Genomic DNA, 17,537 nt, shown 5'->3' with positions numbered 1-17,537 from the left:
AGAGAGAGGGAGAGCATCGCGGTTACAGAGGTGGGACGGGCGATGGATTGAAACGCCGTCCTCGCGAGGAAGCGGCTTGCTGAAGGGCCGCTCATTTTTATTATGGGTGTGGTCGACAGACGATGCTGCACTGCCGCCGATATGTGTCGATGTTCGGATCGTGGATGGCGTCAAGGAGAGCCAGTCGTAGATACTGCTTGGGTGACCTGGATTTTTTCGAACAGCTTCCTGGCACGCCATGTCCCGATTGGCCCAATTCAGGGGTGGACGTCCTGTCGCTGGTGGTCCTGGCCTCAGCCGGCTGAAGCACGGCTAAATGGCAATGGTACCTAGGTACCTCCTTTTAGGGTCCCCTTCCACGACCTTCGACCCCCTGCCCGCGCCGCGGCCCGCCTGGAGCCGAGATCGCAGAAATCCTCGTCGCGCCCCAAATTTTGATCCGGCCAAATTTCACCCGGCCTAAGGTACTTGCCTCTCCGCCCCCGACCGAGTCGTCTCTGCCCCCTCCCCATCCTGCGCATCGCAAACACCCATACCTGGGAGGCGGAACGCTTTTACTTCATCATGAACTCTTTTGCCCGGTCTTCACGGAGCGTCGCGCCTACTGCTCTGACGAGGGCATCTGCTCGTAGCAGCGCCCCTGCGACTGGCAGGACCCAGACATATCGTCTCCAGTCCACCGACAGCCTCGCCTCCATCCGCATCCAACAATTCTCCTCTCAACAGCTCTCCTCCTCCTCCTCTCTTCGCCCTACTACTCTACGATCATCCTTCCTTCCCCATGAGATCCGACCCCTCATCTCTGCCACACCAGCCCGCTCCTTCCACGTAGCGACGCCGACATGGCAAAAACAAGAGAAGCCCCAGGCTGAGACGAAGCCTGCCGAGGAAGCTTCCAAGGCCGCCGAGGAGGAGAACACCAAGTCCTCCTCCGAGTCAGCCGACAAGGAGGGCGCCTCGTCCGGCGACAAGAAGAAGGAGGGCGAAGAGGGCGATGGCAAGCAGGAGGAGAAGAAGAAGGAGGACGCCCCTCCGCCTCCGCCCCACGGTGACATGACACCGTGGCAGGTCTTCATGGAGACGATGAACACGGAGCTCAAGAAGTCCAAGGAGTGGAACGAGTCGACCAAGGCCCTCTCTGGCGAGATCCAGACCTTCCAGGAGAGCGAGCGCGTACGCAAGGCCCGCGAGGCCTACCAGACCACCACGGGCGCCATCGGTAAGACAACATCGACCGTTGTCAAGACGACGGCCGGCGCCATTGGCAAGGGCGCTGCGTGGACCTGGGACACGAGCGCCGTCAAGGGTGTTCGCAAGGTCGCCAACGTCACCGGCGATGCCCTCGACAAGGCGACCAAGCCCATCCGTGAGACCGAGGCCTACAAGAACGTCAAGGATGTCATTGATGACGGCAGCTCTTCGCGTTACGGCGGCTGGGTAGAGAAGGAGGAGCGCAGGCAAAAGCGTGAGGCTGAGAGAGCTCTCAGGGGCGAGACGCCAGAGAACTTTGTTGAGGACCCTGAGTACGCTGGCATCCTCCGCATTTCCAATTCGTGAATTTCGCTAACGATAGTCACAGGGCTGGCACCAACGTCACGCTTCACAAGGATGCTGCCTGGAAGGAGGCGTGGAGAGACTTCCGCGACCAGAACAAGGTTGTCCAGGGCTTCTTCAGCGCTGGCAAGGTCTACCAGGAGTCCGAGAACCCCCTCATCTCAACGGCACGAAGCATCACCGACACCATCGGGGGTTGGTTCGCCGAGAACGAGCAGGCTCAGGTAATCAAGAAGTTCCGCGAGATGGATCCCAACTTCAAGATGGAGCCCTTCCTCACGGAGCTGCGCGAATACATTCTTCCCGAGGTCCTCGACGCATACGTCAAGGGTGACGTCCCAACCCTGAAGCTGTGGCTCTCGGAAGCGCAGTACTCCGTCTATGACGCTCTCACAAAGCAATACCTCAAGGCCGGCATGAAGTCGGACGGCCGCATCCTCGATATCCGCCACGTCGACATCGCCAAGGCGCGCATGCTCGAGCCCGGCGACATTCCCGTGTTTGTCATCACCTGCCGCACCCAGGAGGTGCACGTCTACCGCAACGCCAAGACCAACGAGCTCGCGGCCGGTATGGAGGACAAGGTGCAGCTGGTGACGTACGCCATCGGCATCACAAGGCTGCCCGACGATGTCAGCAACCCGGAGACGAGGGGATGGAGGCTCATCGAGATGCAGAAGAGCGGACGCGACTACTACTAAGCGGGAAAACCACCATCATCGACGCCGAGCCGGCCCTGTCTTTTTTCGGCTCGGCTCGATCACCAACACTCTCATACGCTGGCGATTGGATGTGACACTTTCTGTCATTCTGATGTTTCAATAATGTACAAAAAACTAGACCGGGGGCATTTTGGAGGGGGATACAAGGCGATTTCTGGGAGGAAGCAGATGCCGATGCAGACACAGAGGAGGAGAAAGAAAACAGACAGAAGGACCAACTATCTGCGGAGTCTTGCCGCCTGCGGTCTGCGGCCGGGGAGAACCAACACCGCTCTCGCCTCGAGGAGGCTACCTTGTACGAATATTGAATAGCCTGCGAGGCACCTGGCAAGGGCTCTGCCGTCTGCCGAGCAGTTTGTTTTAATCAAGATGCCAGACGTCCGTTTGACGTCCTGGGTCGCAGCACATGGTTCACAATGTTCAGTCAGTGCGACCAGTCCAGGCCGTTCGGTGGAATGACCCTTTGAGCCAAACCTGAATCTGATATTCATGTGCTTGCCTGAGACGAAGTTGCTTGCGTTCAAATTTTGGTACAATGTTCAACAGCATCCCGGTCTCTACAGTTCGTACTGCTGGTTCGCAGACGTCCCCTCCTCCCCAGCATCCTGCCCTCCTTTCCTCGCCAGTCAGCCCGCCCGACCCTCCGCCGTCCTCAACTCGTCCCTCACGACCATCAACGCCTTGCCCAGCAGATTAAGCCCCCACGCCTCCCGGTCGACCGTCGGCGCAACGTGCGGCGCAAACCCGACGCCCCAGATGGGGTCAAAGGGGCTCGCCTCGACCAGCTCCCCCGTGCCCGTGGCCAGCAGCCGGCGTCTCCGCTCCGCGGCCCCAGCGCCCGTCGTAAACTTGAGCCTCGTGCCCTCCGTCACGATGGCCTCGCGCCGGTCCTCCCACGTCGCGGCGTCAAAGTTCTTGACCTTGCGCCCGAGAGCCTTGACCTGGCGCGGGTGCGTCGCGGTGAGGATGGCGGCCTGCTGGGACGGGTCGAAGAGGGCGCCTTGCGGTACATCATGTAGTGCTCGGCGGTTCGGAAGACGAGGGACGGGTTGGTGGGGTGCGGGAAGGGGGAGGGGGCCCATTGGGAGAGGAAGCCCGAGTCAGGGTCTGTCTCGCGCCAGAAGTAGACGGGTGTGGAGGGGAGGGGCAGTGATGAGGATGGCGAGGCTTGGGTCGCCTCGACGGGGTTGTGTGTGGTTGTCATTTTTGCGAAATGGAGCTCGGTAGGGATCCTGAATGGAAATTTTGGTATTGAGAGGAAGATGGGACGCGACATGATTATGGCTGGTCCTTTGGGGCGTGAAGCTTTTGTAGACTCCTCAAGTGAGTTGGTGCTTGGATGCCTCTTGTTGTGAGTCGTCGCCGCCGAGTGACTCAGGTGTGTGAGGCTGGCTCGTGAGGCAGACTACCTCGGACGCGCTACCAGCGGATGTATCGTCGTGAACCAGTTCACGATACGGTCCGTTGGTTTTGGGATAGAGCATGTCGTGAATCAGTCATGGCTGCGATAGTTTGTGTCACCATCAAGTCCCAGTGATCGATAGGTGTATTTTGGAAAGGCGTGGGCGTGAGTTAGTTATGCACGTCCCCCATCACCTGACCTTCCATCGCCAATTCGAGATTCTGGGCGCGATTGGCCATGAACAGTGAGATCGCTCGGGTTGTCAACTTATCCATCGTCACACTTGAAGGCTGCATCTGGCGGAATATTGCAGCCCCTTGCTGGTTGTATCTTCGCATAGTCTGCTTCAAAGAGTGCATCAAATGTCGGGACCTGTCGCCGCTATGAAGACGGATACGGTCAAGGTTGGAGCTCAGGGCTGCGAGTGAGCGTTGTAGTTGAAGCCTGCACCGAGGCCTGTTCGACTGACATCTACAGCTTGCACCAACTCGGGCTCTATCTCCTCGTGCACGGGTTCCTGCGCACGGAACCAGCAACACGTCGAATTCGTGTCGTACATCATGGAAGCACCATTGCCGACTCGAGGAGAGGGTTGCTCGCGTGGGAACATGCGGCGTATCCGCAATACTACATCCCTGAAGATGACTTGATGAACATTCATTCATCCAACGTCGGTCCCGTCGTCGCCTCGGATGGAGATGCCACCAGGCAAGTATTCAGCTTCAATGTCATGGAAGTGCAAGGCGTAGACTTGCTTCGCGAGGATCATCCTGCCTTTGGGCTCCCGTTTAGGAGCGTAATGAGGCTCAGAATGAGCCACGACCGTGGGCCACTGCAGAATCTTGTTCGTTTCGAGTTTGGGAGTATGGGTGGGTGCGCTCTGTTTTTCATTCTCCCCTTCTGCGGCCTCGACCGCCCATGAGCCTCTCTAACCCAGCTGACGCGACCCGTTTGCGACACAGATCAGTGGCTCGAAGAAGACACGCCGATCTATGTTCATCCAAAGAACCCCGACCTGCGCGTTGAGCTCCTCCATTCCGGGCGCAAGATCCGTATCGAGTGTGACGGTCGACTTCTCGCCGAGTCTCCCTACTCGGTCCACTTGCTGGAAAGCCGCCTCCCAACGCGCTACTACATCCCCTACACAGCCGTGGTCCAAAGGTCTGCGCAGTTGTTGAAGTCAGACACAGTGACCGAGTGTCCCTATAAAGGCATCGCAAGCTACTACAATGTCCGACTCAATCATGAAACAACCTTGGAAGACTTGGTCTGGTACTATCGGCATCCGACCATCGAATGCGCGGCGATCGCCGGTATGCTCTGTTTCTATAATGAGAAGGTCAAGATCTATATTGATGGAGAGCTTTCGGGGTGAAAATGGATGTTCGATTTTGAGCTGCGGGCTATATTCTGTCAGTGAGATCCTCGAGCTCGACAGTGATCTAATAGTGTTATTGTGTTCCGCCCGACGTTTTCGGTGAGCCGAGGTGAAGCCAGTCGAGCCCCAGCCATCGATGACGTCGCAGTGAGGCGGAGCTCAGCCAGCACAGCCATCAGCCAACGACCTCCCTCAGCCCCAGCCTTCCATCATCCTGCCAAGCTCATCAAGATCGCATTCTCCTGAACCACGATATCGCATCATCGCATCTCTCATCACCACGAACATCCTCTTTTATCAATCTCCTCTTTCCAACATGTCCGACCAATCAAGCATGCCCCGCGCCCCGGCGCCAGTGCACACTGAGCAGCCCAAGTCGCAGGACGCCATGGCCATGAGTGAGCTCTCCATTTCGTCGCCGCGCGCGCGCATGACAACATCGCCCCGTTTGCATCTTAGCTAACATGGCGAGCCTAGACGCTCAAGAGCCCCAAGTGTCGCAGGAAGACCGCTCCGCTGACGATGCAGAGCTCACGCTGCGCGGCGGCGAGGCGTGTCCGGGACGGTTCTGCTTCATCATCCCGTGCCCGATTCCCTGCAACTTCTGTGTCTTCCCCTGCCCCTGCTGATGGATGTCTGCGTGGGCTATTGAGCGTGTTTCTGTTTTCTGTCCTGCGGACGCCTCGTGGCTTGCCGCTTGCAATTGGCCGTCTATTTCATTAGAAGAATACATCTCGTTCACTAAAGTGGTGCTATTCCGTCTTCGACTTCTTCACGCTGGATTGCAGGCCCTGATAAGCTCGGTTGTACTTGACGGCGTTCTGGATGCTGAGGTTGTTTGAAACGTGATTGGGAACGATGGTGGTCGATGTCCACTGGCGTCGTCGTCTTCACGGCCGAATTTCGCAGCACTGCCGAGAATGAAAAATCAAGCGAATCTAGTGGACAGGCCTCATGTTGCTTCTGTTTTGAATCTTTCTCATCTTCCTTCTCTCATTCTTGCTCGATCATTAGTCTTCACTTTCTGTGTACGCAAACCCCCCCCCCCCCCCCCAAAAAAAAAAAAAAAAAATTGAAGCTGAGGGGCTTACATGCATTTGATTGTCGACATGAGATGTTGCGTCATCCCCGGGAAAAGCATTGGCGTTGACTCTTGATTTTCCTAAATCTCGTTCAGACCGAGCCATGCGTAAGCCGAAGGCAGAAGTCTATTAGCCAGGAGCCCGGGTAGAAGATCACGTTGCTGAACACGTCCGAGGTCAAAATGCCTTTGAACAAAGCACAAACCTTATGTCGAGTACCTATTTCGACTAAATGTGGCTTCAAAAGACATGCTCGACGCAAATACGCGTCGAACCGAAAATTTCCCCAGCCCCCGCCCCGCGATGCAGCCGCGCACTCGATCAGTCTTCATAAACAGGTTCGCACCCCTCCCCCTCCGAGCTTCAGGCCCAAATGAAAAACTCAAATAGGGGTAAATCAGAAAATCAGCCCGGAGGGGCATGCGGAAGAGACGTTGAATTGGGGTGACGGCGTTCCCAGGTAAGGGTTCGGGTTAGCAAGTCCCTCGCCAAGTCTGGTTCGTCCGCTCCCGCAAAGTTGGCCAACGTTCATTGACATCAGCCGCACAAACTCTTGTCAACATCTTGCTACAGGGGAGCCGAATCGAAGTCTGCCTCTCCGTTTGGAACGCAGTCATTTCATTCTGCCCAGAACTAGCGTGCTGTTGCAAGGAAGTGCTCTACACGACAGCTGCAGCATGAACGAAGAACTGCGTCTTTGTGATCAAGACTACTGAGTAACAACGAAGTCTAGAATTCGTTGTATCATTTTCTACAGGGACTGGCACGTAAATATATCCCACGGGGTGATGATGGGGAGAAATAGGTCGATCATTGGCTCAGGTTTCGGCGCGAGTCTGGTAGGGCCACCAGTCCCAGAGGTGATGCAACCAGACCAGAAGAATGGGAAACCTACGCAGGACATCACGCTAACAGCGGAAGAGCCCGTGCCTGATGCTTGGCAATAGAGCAGTGAATAAACCTGAACAGTCAGCGGCATTGGACGCAAAAAGAGTTCAAAGTCTTGGCGTTGTAATAGGAGAAGAGGTGGACAGGTCGATCAGGCGGGGTGGGTATTCCTACTGCTGATGATAGAGGCTCGCCGCTCTGTCAGGAAAGTTCTACGGCGACGTGAACACGAGCGCAGACATCCATTGGAAAGTGGGAAACTCTGGCGATGCGAAGCACGTCCCAGCTGAAGCGGCGACAGAGCAGTATTCTGCTACCTCGTCTTCGACCCTGCTGGGAAGTCTTGCGCGTCGAAGTCATCAATCGAAAGAGGGAAGTATCGCACCGGCATCCGCGGGCAACAGCCAGCCCAGTCGCGTTGTAGGCGGAGCGGGGTCATCATCTAGGCTGAACTCACAAACCACAGAAGCAACGATCGGTGACCTGGAAGACATTGTGTCGACATGATCCACACTGAATGGACGTGCCTGTTCGAGCGCTTCCTTGCACACCCATCTTGAGGCTGTAATCTTGATGAAGTGTGCTGTTTATTCGTTAGACCTTCTGCGTCGAGCCTGCCTACTGGTCTGGAGAAATGATCGTGGGGTGGGAAACAAAGTTGAGAGCTGCTGTGATCAGATATCTGAAATACGTTGTAGCGGTGCTTAGTAGCCATACTATTACTCTGCATGTGTACGTGGCAAGGAAAGCAGAGGCTCACCAGAACATCCAGCGCTGGTTCTAAGTTCGAGAGCGATGCCAGTATATGACTTAAACTTAAGTCCATGGGTCAGGTTCAGTCCATCTGGCCGGACCGATACACAGACTTTGGAGGCAGTAGGAACGATCCAACCAAGGAGCCTGGGATGCTTGCGGGACAACGAGGTTCGACTTTGGACGGGTCTATGCACCCGACGCTCCCGAACCCGCTTGATCTACGGGTGTCATGCCGGGTCAGCATGCAAGGATCTCCGAGGCGGCAGCCTCTGGTTTGAGCACCAGCACATCAAACAGGAGTTTCCGTTTCCTCCTCCTCTTCTCTTTCACGAGAAACAGAGTCCCCGTGGCGATCTGTCAAAGCATGCGGCGGAAGGCCAGAGGATGTGTGGACGCAGATCGTCTTGGCTGGCGCCAGAAGTGTTCTGAAATCTGTTGCTGTTGTTGTTGTTGTTGTTGTTGTCAACAAGATGGCCATGATGATTGCCCAAGAATCACACATCAATCGGTGATCGTTTCGGCAGCAACCGAGAGTCAGGAGCCGAGGCCTGATCCTCAGGGTCAGGAGAGGGCAGGGAGAGACGTGCAGAACAGAGGGCACCAGCATCATTCCAGCTTCGGAGATAGCAAGACGCAAGCTGACGCAACCTCATCGGAGGAACTTGTATCATGCAGGACGAACAACGAGAAGCAGCACCCCCGTTTGCGATGACGACTCACGACGCTGAACCTTATTGCGAAAAGGACGTAGGGATATGTCAGCAGCCTCCCTTGCTGGACAAAGAGTCGGGAGCAAAATGCTGTGACGGGGCCGGCGTGTCCTCACCAAGGAGGAAGCAGGCGAGCTGTTGGGAAAGCTTGGCCGCGTAACGGCATTCCCATGTGGCACCGGAAAGTTTAGATGCCGGGAGGTCAAGAATTGAGGCGGAGCCGGGGCGGGTTGCATGTGCATGCATTGGCGCGAACGACGCAACAACATCAGACCATCCGAGGTGAGATGAGCAACAACAGCCTTTTCCAGATAGAGGTAGGGGTGGGAGGCCGCCGAGGCAGGCTGGGGAGTAGGTCGCTCTGGGATGCACCGGTGCGCGGCCGAGTCAGGGACAACGTTGGCGGCATCGTGAGAGAGGCCGATCTGGGCAGGTGGCGGGTGAGATTGGTGGTGTTGAGGAATGATCTGGGTTATGAGGGTCGGGAAATTGAGGTCTAGCAGGCGCAGCAGAGAGGCCGAAGAGGGCCAAGGCCGATGACTATTGCTTTGGCATCGTGACTGAGCTTGGGCATCATGAAGAAAACCCACAGGACCGGAGAGATTGTTCGCCCTTGGGCCGTGTTGCTGGGTGCTGAACGAATGGCTAGTCAGGGAAGGGGAAGAAACAGTTCCCCCGCAAGTGCTAGTGGTTCCTGCTCTGTTGCTGCTGGGGGTTAGCGTCGAGGCTGTGTTGACAGGTTCTGGGAAGGTGCCGGGAGGTACTACGGAGGTGCTAGGGAGGTGCTGCCCGGGAGACACTGGGGAGGTGCTGGGGAGGTGCTGGGGAGGTGCTGGGGAGGTGCTGGGAAGGAAGCTGGGAAGGAAGCTGCTGCAGGTGCTGCCGGCGCTGGAGCCGTGCCGGTTGCCGTTAGGGGAAGCTTCCCCCTGGGTAGGGAAGGCAGCCATTGGCCGCAGCTGCCCTTCAGACGACCCACGCGAACCTGGATCTTGGGATGTTTTAGACTTTGTTACTGCCGGCTGCCTCGGCCAATCATCCATCCATAATAGTCGTCCCGACCCACCCCAATGACCCCTCCTCCGCCTGCGGACGCAACCCCAGAGAAGGCTTGACACCTTCACAGACACACTTGACACAGCATGACCCCTTGACAAGCCGCCTGGCGACCGCCTGAGCGCTGATGCCAACAATGAACCTCAGCATGCGTAAGCCTGACCCTCTTCGCCATGATAGGTTCATCTGCCCATCTTGGTTTGTCGAATCCGCCGCCTTACCCGATCCGATTCCCCCCTGGCCTTGTTTGGGACCCGCGCCTCGTGCGGCACCCCTGTTTGAGGACCAAGGCGAGCATGGGTGCGCAGCGCTTCGACGACGCCCTGGTTCTGGCTTTGGCCCACGGCTTCAGGGTCTGATACTGCTCGAGTCGCGACTCGCAACCATCGGTTGACTTGGCCGGCACGCCATGCCCAGGTCGGACCAAACCTAACAGACATGGAGCTGTTGAGATGGGATACATAAAGAGGGGATGGATGCCGCCATCCAAAGTTGTTTGTCTCTCTCTCCTCTCATCAGCCCAATCAACCATCTAAATCAAACTACACCATCATCTACCTACCGTCTCACATACTCAGGCCTCTATACCCTCCAACTCTAACTTCACCAACCCACATCAACCAAAATGCACGCCTCCGCACTCTCGCCCCCTCCTCCCCGCCGCCATGGCAGCCTACGGCAGCAGCAGCGGTGCCACCCCCGCCGCCGCTCAGGCTGCCGCCGCCGCCTCAGGCTCCAGCATCCCCGGCGTCCACGTCGTCAAGGTTGGCGAGAACGGCCTCACCTTTGAGCCCGCCGAGGTCACCGCCGCCGTTGGCGACGTCGTCGAGTTCCACTTCTGGCCCCAGGCCCATTCGGTCGCCCAGTCGAGCTTCGACTCGCCCTGCCAGCCCCTCAACACGACCGGCTTCTTCAGCGGCCCCGTCCGCGTCCAGAGCGGCGTCTCCGACCAGGTCTTCAGCGTCACCGTCCAGGACACCAACCCCAAGTGGTACTACTGTGCCACCGGCCAGCATTGCCAGAACGGCATGGTCGGCGTCATCAACGCTCCGTATGTTCTCCCTCCCCCCATATCCTCTCTGTGTATTGGCTTCTAACACACACCAGTGCCAACAACAACCAGAGGACGCTCCAGGCTTACTCTCAGGCTGCCGCCAACGCTCAGAGCAACGTCGCCCCCAGCTCCACTGGCGGCGGTTCTCTCGGCGCTGCCGCGACCGCGGCCCCCTCCTCGGCCTCCGGCTCCGCCAGCCCGAGCTCCTCCAGCGCGCCCAGCGCCGGTATGGAGGCCCACGGCGAGATCCGTTGGGGCATGCTCACCATGGGTGTTGCCGTCGCCGGCTTCATCGGCGGTCTTATGATCTAAGGCTCGATTGTATGAGTTTGGGTGTCGACTTGAGAGTAATAGCTCGCAGGGTCGAGCGTGAGAAGTGGTCAAAACAAGAAGTCGGGTGGTGGGGGTTTCAACGCCTCTAAAGAGATATCCACAGCAATGGAGCTGCATCTAGGACGGCGTTTTCTACTTTACAGCGAATTGATATTATCTTGAGTAAAACGTTGGGCATTTTGTGATTCTCGTGCTTGCCATGTTTGTCTGCTTGGCACGCTCGTGCCTGAGCTTCTGGGAGAGGAAGAGGACGAAGCAACGAGAGTTTCATCGTAAGGTTGCGAGATTGGACGGTAGATGTGTTTCCTATCAAAGGACCATGTATTGTTTCCTTGAACTATTGACTGAGCTTACTCGGGGAATCAAACGCGGATGCGAACGTGAGAGATATTAGGAGGTACTTGTCCTTCATGGAATAAGAGCTCAGGGGCTAATTTGGGAGGGCTTGAGACCACGGAGGCATACGTAAAAGGGTTGCGGCGGTTCAGATTTTAGACGTGCCTCTATTCTCTAGGGGCAATTGACTACGGACATGTTTCTTCACCCTACCCATCCAACCATTTCGCCCAGGATGTGTAGAAAATCTGTGGCCAGGGTTATGATACTCCTAGTCTTGTATACTAAATACTTCTACAGCGTTCGGAGTGTTTACGTATCATAGAATTCTATTAGAAACTACGCTGAGCGGTTCTTCGAAGGATAGAAGGAAGAATTCTTCCACCGACTCAATCTCTGAACCTTCCATAGAGGCTCAGCAAAAGCACACCAACTCTATGCTTCAACCCGGGCTTGCAATGAGATTCAACACAGGATACCTTCAAGGTCTAATATGAATGAATCGAACCTCGACTCAAGAATGCCCCGTCTCGGCGCGCCGTGAAATTCTTTAAGGCCCTCAAGGCGGATTGGCCATTGTTTGTCTTCCAAAACCAATACATACAGGATGACCATAAGTTCTGATCAAGATTCTCTAACGAACTCGGTGTCCAGTACATGAAAGCGATGCATATAACACTCGTCCTACCTTACAAGACCGGTGACAGCATCCGACGACTGCAGCACCGTGCTGAACGCTACGTCACCCACGTCTCGCCACGCGCCATCTTCCAGAAAACTTCGTCTGGACTCTGAATGTCAGAAGGCCCTGCGGAATCGTGGAACAGGGAGGGCTAAGGGCTACGAGAGCGCATACATACGAGTTGCGGAAGGCCATAATCCAGATGTGTTCCACACCCCTACCTATCTATGGCCTGCGGACGTATTGCGGAAGACCTCTTCACTCGGCTCAACCCCACGCACTGCCACTAGACTTGATATGCTCTTCATGGTATCGCACGTCGCATTCAGAAACATTTCCACATCTATAAGCAATCGCCATCACCATTCTCCTTACACACATTGGCTTAGATTTGAGTTTCGTGGTTTTACAGCGTAACAGGCCAGTCCATGCCTGCCGCCCCGTCATGTATCCGTGTCTTCTGCGCATCAAGTATTCAAGCCTTTGCCTTGCAAACTTGCAAACCCAGACAAAACAAAGATAGTCAGAGACATCTAGGGGCGCCGTCTACCCCCTCATGTAAGCAGACAGCGATACATTCGGCGCATCGGAGCGTCACGCCAGTGGCAGAACCCCAAACGAACAGGTCAGATGCCCAAATGTCCTTGACAGCCGCCACGAACTTGATAGACCTTGTCAATTGATTGGGTTGGCCACAACCTCCAGGTCCGGACAAGTTTGCTTGCGGTATCCTCAAGGTCTCCGAAGTCGCCACCAGGTCGTTCGGCAAATCGCGACAATCACGTCCTGAGCGTTCCAAAGTACAGGCACGCATGCAACACACGACTCAAGAAAGTTTGAACGAAGACGCTTGATTCATTTTAATCAAAGCTAACAGATTACAACTCGAAGATCTAGTCGCGGAAAAGACTTTGTAGGCATGATCGCGAGGAACGATATCCAGCCTCGTGCCGCTCTACAATCATAATATCCAGAACTCCAAACAGCAAGCAACCACCGTTTACCAAACGTTGCCCTTGGTCTGGTTACCCTGCTCCTTCTCGAGCTTGTTGACATTGACATTCTTCCAGAGGTAGATGGCAATCAGGCAGAGGGGAGCAAGAGCCGCACCGGCAATGACCATGTGCCTCTGGACGTAGGCGTACGAGTCGACAATGGCGTCACGCTCGGGGGTGCCATCGGCAAAGGACATTTGCAGAACCATGTCGCCAAAGATGAGACCGGCTTCGTCAATGGCAGAGGCAGGCAGACGCTTGAGCAGCTGGGCGGGCAGTTCGTTGTTCCAGATGGCGCCGGAAATGGCAAAACCGATAGAAGAACCGATACCGCCAAACATGCCCCAGATGGCAATGACGACGGCGAGCTCCTGGTGGGTGACAACGGCCATGACAGCGATCTGGCCGCACGTCGCGAACATACCAGTACCAAGACCGCAGAGAACCTGCGTGATGGTGAGGACGGCGACGGAGGTGCTAGGCTGGCGGAAGGGGATGAGGAGAGCAGTGCCGAGCAGCATCATGGGCAGACCAGTGTATGCGACCCACTTGAAGTTGCCAGTGTAACGGATGAGCAGGCCGAACAGAGGGCTGAAGATGGCAGATGCGAGCGAGAAGGCGTTGAGAACGTAGTTGGCCGTGGTGATGTCGAGCCTGTGGACAACCTGGAGGTACGAGCCGAAGTACGTGTTCCAGGAGAAGATGGAGATGAACATGACGCAGTACAGCAGGGACGAGCCAATGATGGTGGGCTCCTTGAGGTACTTCCAGGGGAGGAACTTGACGGGGGCAACGTACATCTCCCAGACGTAGAAGCCGGGGATGCACAGAACACCGATGACCTCCATGGCAATGATGTAGCCAGTCTTCCAGCCGTTGGGAGCGTAGGGAACGATGTTGAACGGCAGCAGGATGAGAGCGAAGACTGCGGTGACGAGAAGGATACCGACAGCGTCAAACTCAATGAGGTAGTGCTTGACGGACTGGAAGAAGGTGCGGTTGGACTCGACCTTGGGGAGGACGCCGCTCTTCTCAGCCTTGCGCTGCTCCCACAGCATGACGATGACGACGGGCAGGGCCACGGCAACGGTGAGAATGGCGAAGGTGCCGAAGGCCCAGCGGAAGTTGTGGTACGTGTAGAAGAGGTCGGCGATCTTGGGGCCGGCAAAGGTGCTGCAGATCAGAGGCGTGCCGTTGACAGTGAACATGATCATGCGGTTGCGCAGCGAAGTCATATCGGCCAACATGACGTCGATGGTGAACAGGGCGCCGAGGTGGCCAACCCACCAAAGCGTCTGAGCGGCGACGTAGGCCTCCATGTTCTGGCAAGTCGCCTTCATGATGGTGCCAATGACAATGATGACAGTCATGGAGATGAAGCCCTCGATACGGCCCCAAATGTCAATAACCTTGGCGAGCGTCAGGGACGTGCAGGCGCCGACGATGCTGGACACGATGCCAACGGTGGCGAGAAGGCCATGCTTGCCGAAGGACGAGGTGATGTAGGGGTTCAGGGCGTAGGTGATGGAGACGGTCAGTTGATCGACGAAAGAGACGAGGTAGAGACTGTTTTGAGCTGTCAGCTATAATTTCACAGTCAATTCATCCGCGACAGGAAAACGTACAGGGCGAACATCAGCCACAGCGTCTTCTTGGACCAGACAGTGGTGATGGCACGCACACGGCGGACACCACCCTGGAAGTTGGCCGAGTCGGCATCCGAGTCAGCCTTAAGGTCATCGTGAGGGATCTCGTCGACGGCCTGGTTGGCGGCGACGCTCTTCTCAATGTCGATGTTGTCGTTGGCAGTGCCGACAACAGGCGCAGAGCCGAGGGCAGGCACGGGGCCTGGAGGTAGGCAGGGGCCCCGTCGCCCTTGGGCAGGGTCTCTTGAGGGTAGGAAGCCATGGTCGGGTAGAGCACCGGGATCGATGAGACGATGGTGTAGTCGGCTGCTTGCGAAGAACCACGCAGACAAGGAGGGCGCTCACAGGTCTGTAGGAGAGGGATGAGGACGAAGGGAACGGGAGCAACAGCGGGATCGACAGTTGCAGTGCGTCGATACTATATAAGCAAAATCGGCAATGGCACGCCAGGCAAAGCTTCCCGTCCATCAGTGCCATCGGTCCCATCAGACCCCATCACGCTCAGATGTGATGCAGGACCTACCCAGTAGTGACCCCACCACGGGCCTACTTGGTACGGGGGTCGCTCCTGCTCCTTCTCAAGCTCCTGCGCCTGCAAGCCTCGCAAGCCCACGCTGCAAGCCCGGCCGGTACTGGTGCTGGTGCAGGGAGGTAGGTACCGGGTGGTGTGGGCGGGTCAGGCTGGCGTGCCAGGCTTCGGAACACAGTGACAGCGAGAGAGAGAGACAGAAAGAGAGCAGGGATCAGCCCCACCAAAGGCCAGAAGTTTTCCAGATCTAGGCCAAGCCAAGAGTTCCGAGGAGAAAATTCGAACTCGGCCTCTCACTCTGATTCTGTTGGTTGTGTCTTGTCTCAGTCGTTTCCGCTTGCTCTTGTGGGTAATTTATCAGATGATCAGATAAGATCCATCAGGACGCCATCATCCAATAGAAATTGCTCGTGCTCGGAGCTATGTGGACGTTGGTGTTAGCGTCCCCAGGCGGGTGTGGCATCGGGTGGCGACGGCATCGTCAAGCAGCGCCTGCCGTTGGCTCGTACGCACGCTACCTTGTCCCCTAAAATGCCCTGGCCTTACAGGCCCCCTCTCAGCGATCCTTGCCTGGGAAGCTCTCATCAGAACCCGCCAGGGGCGAGCCCAGCACGCCCAGTGAGCCCAACGACACACCACCCCAAACTCTGCTGTCCGCCCCTCTTCACCTCTTGGCTTTCCGAAAGCTCTAGCAAAGCAGTCTGGCCAGCCAGTGACCCGAACGGTGGCCCAGAACAGAACCACTCCCACGGGAATGTCCGACATGTGAAGCGCTGTGCTCCCTTTCTGTTTCTGCACCCAACTGCACCTCAAGGTACCAGGACCCTCGCCACGACATGGCGCGAGGTTCCGGCTCGAAGGATCATCGTGGAGCTTCCCACTCTCGATAAGCCACTGCAGCATGACCTCCCACTTTCCGTGTCCTGCTTCCCACAGGTCGTGCTCATGGCTGTGGCAGTCCTGATCGCGGACACTCAATCATGCCTGCCCATCCACCCGCCGCAGTGGCTCACGGCAAGCCAGTGCTTTCACAACAAGCCAGTGCTTTCACAACGAGCCAGTGCTTTCACAACAGGCACTTTGCTGGGTCAACATCCAGGTCTTGCCGGGATGAGCAGTGCAAAAAGACGACCGAAGCCGCCATTCACACGTCGCACCCGTTCCCGATGGGCCGCACCCCCCACGACCCGCTTGGCAATGTCCGGTTTTTCTCCCTGTTCCTCTTCTCCTGACCCCTGTAGCCCGCGCGCCGTCAGGGTCCCCCTTCGGCCCCCTTCTCAGTCCCATGCCTTCGTCCGCATTACCCCCACCCGACCGCGAGACCGAGCCGACGCCGACCTTGGTCGAAAGGGCGGTTGAGGGGCCATGACTGACAGAAACGAAGTGACCCGGCAAGTTTTGCCGTCCCCTCACCCGTCTGCTCGCGTGGCTTGTGGCTACTATTCGTCCTACCGAGAGGGGCTCCTGGATGGAAGGATCAAAGGCGTCGTGCGATCTCGGCGCCAACTCGCCAACACTTGCCCATGCTGTCCAAGTTGAGTTGCGCAGAGCTCTTTGCAGGGCCGTATTGAGATTGGCAATGGGTGAAAATTCTTCCCCAGAGATTCATCTCAGCTTTCACAACGGTGGCTCACTGACTCGGGCATCACCCGGATTCGGGCCTGACAGCAGATGGGCAGCCTGGCAAGGCTGGGTATTGCATGTTTTTTTGTCCGAGTATTTGCGTCCTGATGATGGGCTCTTTCTCTTTTTCCCCCTCTTGTCAAGGTCTCGTTCCCATACTTGCTGCTGCATGTCAACATGCAGCAGGATCAGCCGACTGACGTGCTCGCGGGGTGGTTCGAAGACGCAGGTCGTCTTCCAGAACCGGACTTCGATGAGACACCACGAATCCCGCCCACTGACCTGTCTCGGAGGAAAACCCTTCAGCGCAAGCAAGGGAAAGGCGGGAAGACAAGGAAGGGGGCATGCGACACACCAAGACACCAAGCCTCCCAGGGTCAGCTTGCCACATGGGGAGCGCTAAGATCGGCATCGCAAGCCACCAGCCAGCCCCCCAGGGCACTCGGTTTCGTCCTCAGGCCTCTCAGATAAACGCCGCAGTACGCCATTTCATCGCCGTCCCCTCTTTCTCCAGCCCTGCCTAATTTTTACGCCCCCAGAGTGGCGTTTGAGGGGCCGGCAGCCAAGTTTTACGGGGTTTCGGGGGTTTCCCAGGCGGGCCTAAGTCAGCGGGGCCCCAGGCTCATTTGTAAAATCGACTTCCTGCATTGCTTCTTGGGTCGCCGCAGTCTGACCGGCCGCCAGTCGATGACCTGAAAAAGAAACGAATGGTAAATCACGGAGCGGGGCATCCATGTTCAGGCGAAATCACCCCTTGAACACAAGGCGACGCCGATGAAAAATACAGGCGCATG

At 56.8% G+C, this 17,537-nt stretch overlaps 6 protein-coding genes across 6 annotated transcripts in view; 3 read left to right on the top strand and 3 right to left on the bottom strand.

Annotated features, from left to right (window-relative positions):
* The window catches only part of VDBG_06305 (conserved hypothetical protein), a gene marked incomplete at both ends in the record, with an annotated part of 763 nt that extends 668 nt beyond the window's left edge, over window positions 1-95 (bottom strand). The window contains one exon of the mRNA XM_003003816.1: window positions 27-95. Within this exon, the coding sequence (XP_003003862.1) occupies window positions 27-95 (69 nt within the window). The remainder of the gene's footprint in view (window positions 1-26) is intronic.
* Window positions 96-564: 469 nt separating this feature from the next.
* VDBG_06304 (mitochondrial inner membrane translocase subunit TIM44) lies at window positions 565-2,749 on the top strand (the record flags this gene model as incomplete). Its single annotated transcript, XM_003003815.1, has 2 exons — window positions 565-1,523; window positions 1,580-2,749. The coding sequence occupies 2 exons, from the start codon at window positions 565-567 to the stop codon at window positions 2,253-2,255; spliced, it is 1,635 nt and encodes a 544-aa protein (XP_003003861.1).
* A 153-nt stretch (window positions 2,750-2,902) lies between these two features.
* Window positions 2,903-3,358, bottom strand: VDBG_06303 (conserved hypothetical protein; the record flags this gene model as incomplete). The annotated part of the gene is made up of 1 exon (XM_003003814.1): window positions 2,903-3,358. One exon carries the CDS (start codon window positions 3,356-3,358, stop codon window positions 2,903-2,905), a length of 456 nt encoding a protein of 151 aa, XP_003003860.1.
* A 682-nt stretch (window positions 3,359-4,040) lies between these two features.
* Window positions 4,041-5,053, top strand: VDBG_06302 (conserved hypothetical protein; the record flags this gene model as incomplete). The annotated part of the gene is made up of 3 exons (XM_003003813.1): window positions 4,041-4,102; window positions 4,156-4,547; window positions 4,641-5,053. 3 exons carry the CDS (start codon window positions 4,041-4,043, stop codon window positions 5,051-5,053), a joined length of 867 nt encoding a protein of 288 aa, XP_003003859.1.
* A 5,157-nt stretch (window positions 5,054-10,210) lies between these two features.
* On the top strand, window positions 10,211-10,911 carry VDBG_06301 (conserved hypothetical protein; the record flags this gene model as incomplete). The annotated part of the gene is made up of 2 exons (XM_003003812.1): window positions 10,211-10,596; window positions 10,653-10,911. 2 exons carry the CDS (start codon window positions 10,211-10,213, stop codon window positions 10,909-10,911), a joined length of 645 nt encoding a protein of 214 aa, XP_003003858.1.
* Window positions 10,912-12,950: 2,039 nt separating this feature from the next.
* VDBG_06300 (siderophore iron transporter mirB) lies at window positions 12,951-14,581 on the bottom strand (the record flags this gene model as incomplete). Its single annotated transcript, XM_003003811.1, has 2 exons — window positions 12,951-14,511; window positions 14,571-14,581. The coding sequence occupies 2 exons, from the start codon at window positions 14,579-14,581 to the stop codon at window positions 12,951-12,953; spliced, it is 1,572 nt and encodes a 523-aa protein (XP_003003857.1).
* Window positions 14,582-17,537: the final 2,956 nt, after the last annotated feature.

The sequence above is a fragment of the Verticillium alfalfae genome, genomic scaffold (genome assembly GCF_000150825.1).
Source record: "Verticillium alfalfae VaMs.102 supercont1.7 genomic scaffold, whole genome shotgun sequence".
Lineage (NCBI taxonomy): Eukaryota > Fungi > Ascomycota > Sordariomycetes > Glomerellales > Plectosphaerellaceae > Verticillium > Verticillium alfalfae.
Note: the sequence above shows the minus strand (reverse complement) of the source record. Positions and strands in the feature narration are given on the sequence as shown.